Source organism: Lathyrus oleraceus, chromosome 3 (genome assembly GCF_024323335.1).
Source record: "Lathyrus oleraceus cultivar Zhongwan6 chromosome 3, CAAS_Psat_ZW6_1.0, whole genome shotgun sequence".
NCBI lineage: Eukaryota > Viridiplantae > Streptophyta > Magnoliopsida > Fabales > Fabaceae > Lathyrus > Lathyrus oleraceus.
The window spans coordinates 182,265,713-182,269,834 of NC_066581.1; the positions used below are offsets into that span (position 1 = coordinate 182,265,713).

The 4,122-nt window shown below is 33.5% G+C and overlaps 1 protein-coding gene across 1 annotated transcript; it reads left to right on the forward strand.

Moving 5' to 3' along the window:
- Positions 1–1,398: 1,398 nt before the first annotated feature.
- On the forward strand, positions 1,399–3,568 carry LOC127130313 (rRNA (cytosine-C(5))-methyltransferase NOP2C). Its single transcript, XM_051059344.1, has 6 exons — positions 1,399–1,471; positions 1,700–1,728; positions 1,843–1,933; positions 2,753–2,950; positions 3,062–3,291; positions 3,382–3,568. The coding sequence occupies exons 1-6, from the start codon at positions 1,399–1,401 to the stop codon at positions 3,541–3,543; spliced, it is 783 nt and encodes a 260-aa protein (XP_050915301.1). The 3' UTR covers positions 3,544–3,568.
- Positions 3,569–4,122: the final 554 nt, after the last annotated feature.

The window sequence follows — 4,122 nt, forward strand, 5'->3', positions numbered from 1 at the left end:
AATCAGAGCTTGCTTCTCTTTCTCCCAAATCCACTCCCCCTTCTTCCAACCCTCAATCAGAGCTTGTTTATCCTGTGTGAAAGATTCTTCCCCTAAACCCTAACCCTTTCCCCCATTATATGTATGATTCTTATCCTGTGTGGTTTTTCACTACTGATTGGATCCGTGCAGGCTCGCTTCATAAACATGCTTCCTTCTATTACGAGCTCTCCTTCCCCGGACGAGCTTCCTTCAACTTGTAAAAACTCTCCTTCAACTTTATTTGTTCTCTCTGTATGAATCTAACCCTTTCTTTTTCGCAGGTCTTAAACCCTAACTATTAAAGACTTTGTTTGTTCAAAATTTCTCAAACCTCAAAGAATTTTTGAACCTTTCATTACTAGTAAGTTATTTTTTTCCATTCGGTAATGTTATTCCTAACAAAAAATGGTTATTTCTACTCTAGTTTCTTATTTAATAAATTTTTCTTCTTCTATTTTAAATTTTGCTCTACCTTGCTAATTGGTACTACTTTCCCTATTCTTTCCATGATATTTTCGTTTTGAATGCAGGGGATGAAACATAAAATGAGTGTTAAATTGGTTTTAAATTTGGGTGGTTAGAGGTTTTCATTATATAGAATGCCAAGATGAGAAGCTTTTGGTATTTCTTATGACATGATACTAATCTGTGTGTTCGACAAGGATCAAAATGGTTTCATCACTGCAGCTGAGCTCTGTCATGTTATGACAAATCTCAGCTAAAAGCTGAAATATGAAGAGGTTGACGAGATGATTCGCGAAGTTGATGTTGACGGTGATGGTCAGATCAACTATGAGGAGTTCGTTAGAGTCATGATGGCTTATTTGTTTTTAAAATAATGTGTTTCAAATATTGTGTATATTTAAATTTTGATTTTTAATGTCAATAACGGCTGAATGCTTGCCCTTGGTCTTATAGGAATAAATAAATTTGGGACTGCTCTAGTTTTATTGTGTAAGTGTCATGCTACTATCACTTCCCTCAGCGTGGTTGATACCCATAAGAGGTCTTTGGTACTAAGTACATGGTAGTGCATTTTTTAGATTCTATTTATTGATCACATGTTCTTGGGTTTACTATTCTATTCTAATTATGTGTATTTTTATTGTGTTAGTCGGAAGAGTTTAATTTTGAGTACATGGCAGTGCATGTCCCCAAGAGCAACACTGCAACTTTTCATTTCTTCACAAAGAAATTACGGTACAACAATGATGCTGAGGAGGAGAATGCTTATGTCATAAGGAAGAAACTTAAGGTATATGATCCTATAATCCAATTCACTATTTACTTGATGGTTGGTCACTAGTCTGTAGGGAATGATAATTTGCTTTTCAACTAGCTAAATTCCTTTTGATGCAATGTGTTACTCTTATATGGATGAATGTTCTTAGTATGTATTTGGTAACCGTTATGCCTGTTGTATTGGAAGACATATTCAACTTCAACTCTAGTATATTATTCTATTAGAAAGCTCAAAAGAACTAAGTAAGAAATATCCTATGGTGCTAGTTCTCATATAGATATGTTATAATTTCGTAGGACTTTGTCAAAAAGATACTTTCATACCTATTAACTTGGTCCACAATTACGTAAGCAGAACTTGAAAAATAATGTTATAATTTCGTAGCAAAAAAGCAGAACTTTGTCAGTATTGTTTTTCTTCCGGGTTAATGGAAAGTGCCCACTAATGCATACCGAGAAGGAAAGGTTAGTGAGTTTCTTTGCATTGGAATTTGAATTCTTTTTATATTTCCGTTATTTTTTGCTTTGATATTTTGGATTTTTTTGTGTTATTGATTATGGTTGATTGTTTTGTATCAGATATATGGTATTGATGCATCTTCTGGAGCTGCTGTTATGGCTTTAGGCATATCACCGGGGGATCATGTGTTGGACCTATGTGCCGCACCTGGTAGATATTTCTTTGCTTAATCATGTTTATAGTATCTGTCCTCTAAGAAGCTTGGATACATAGCACGCAGATGATAGTATGATTCAAATACATGAATTCTAGTAATTTTAAGAAATTAAGATTCGATATGGCCAAGATAGGTTAACAAGTCTGTGAAGAGACGTTCACATTGTTAATTCTTTATAAGTACATAAATAAACATGTTGTTAACATGATGCTTCAAGTAGTACTTTCACAATGGCTGCGTGTTCAAAGTCCTATTGGATACGGTTCCAAACATACTTATAGCTACCTCGCCTATATAAACGTTATTCTTTCTACTATGAATGTGACATAAAAAACACAATTTTGTGTTTGTAGTTAATATGATGTAACCAAGATATACATATTGCAAAGATGTATCGTATCAACACAACATGTGTATATTGTTGGGAGGAATTATCGATGTCGCATCTTAGACGTATTGGTGGAATTTTTTAAAAGTGAATTAATAAAATTATTGGATACTTTTTGGGTACGTATCGGGAAAGTATCAAACACATTAGTTTTGGATACATGTTGGACACTGATACTTTGACATATTTGAAGTATACATGCTTCATAGTCTGTCCTGTTATTGTTTATAATGATGTTATAAAAATTGTTTTTGAGATTAAGACTTGATTTATTTCAGGGAAAACATATAGAAAACTTTTTATTCTAAATAAGAACATTTTTCAGGGATGCTTTTAGTTCAAAGAGCAGCTTTCTATATAATTATTTCAGTTTGCTAAACAAATCACATGATTATAATGGTTTTCTTTCAAATGTAATGTTTAGGTGCTAAACTTTGTATGATATTAGACCTTCTTGGTGATTCGGGCTCTGTAACTGGAGTTGATGCTGCAAGGCATCGGTTGGCAGCGTGTAGAACAATGTTGCAGAAGTATAAACTGGGTGATAGATGTCGGCTTTTTGTTGCTGATGGAACAACATTTTCAGTTATTCCTGAGGGGTTTCGTTCTGATTCTGAATCATGTTAGTGATGTTTAATCTTGGAATGTAATATTGAAATTTTAATATCATGCTTATTCATTAATCATTATTACCCAATTTTAAAATGTTTTCATTCTATCAAGTATTAAACAGACGAGTCTAGATCGGAAGAAAGAATGGACGTGTTCAAGGAGTGGACATCTAGAAGACCATGGAAAGAAAGGAAAAAAGCAAAGAAGTGTGCCACTCCACAAGTGGTGTCTAAGTCTCACCCTCCTGAACTCATATATTATGGACAGCATTCTGGAGTTATTGGTCTTACTAAAGGAGAATTATATAAGACTGTAGCTGAAAATGAGATTGCAGGCTATGGCTATGACAAAGTAACTACTGTATTACTTTGAATTCATTTTGCACAGTTCTTCATTGTCATTTACCCTTAAAAAGTTATCATTTGTTAGGATTTGATTCAGGTCCTTGTGGATGCAGAATGTACTCATGATGGTTCAGTTAAACATATTCAAAAGTTTGAACATTGGGGCTGGGTAACTCTTCAACGTCGTGTGCTGGATGCTGAGAGGACGGATAATTTACATGCTCTTCAGGCAAAGACTTGTTATTCTCTTGATCTATAATTTACATGCATACCTTTAGTCTTAAATATCATTTTGTTTTTAACTCACACACATACCTTTTGTATCTCACTACAGCTTAATCTTCTCGCCAACGGTTTCAGACTACTAAAAGTTGGAGGATCACTCGTCTATAGCACTTGCAGGTGTAGTGTCCTCAACAACGTAATCAAATAGATTGCGGGTATTTCATGTTGAGGTTTATGCGAGATACTCTTGCTTTGGGCCGATTAAAGATTCCCACCGATGTATGTATTTCTAACTTATGAGTTATTTTTATATTTACACATATCTCATATAATTAAATAGTTGGAATTAATTCAAAATATGTTATATTATTATGTAGTACTTTGATGAATTCAAGTGTGCATTTTATACAAAGGATCAAGTGGACGAAATCAAAGAGGAGTGGTGTCAATTCATGATAAAGCTCAATGTTTGTTCATAAATTTGTGTAATTAATGTGTACATTTGTAGTATATGTTATGACTTGTAAATGTGTACATAAATTTGTATATATTTTGATAAATTTAAGGCAAAATTGGTTTGAATTGGTATATATATATATTTGTTAGCCAAAAA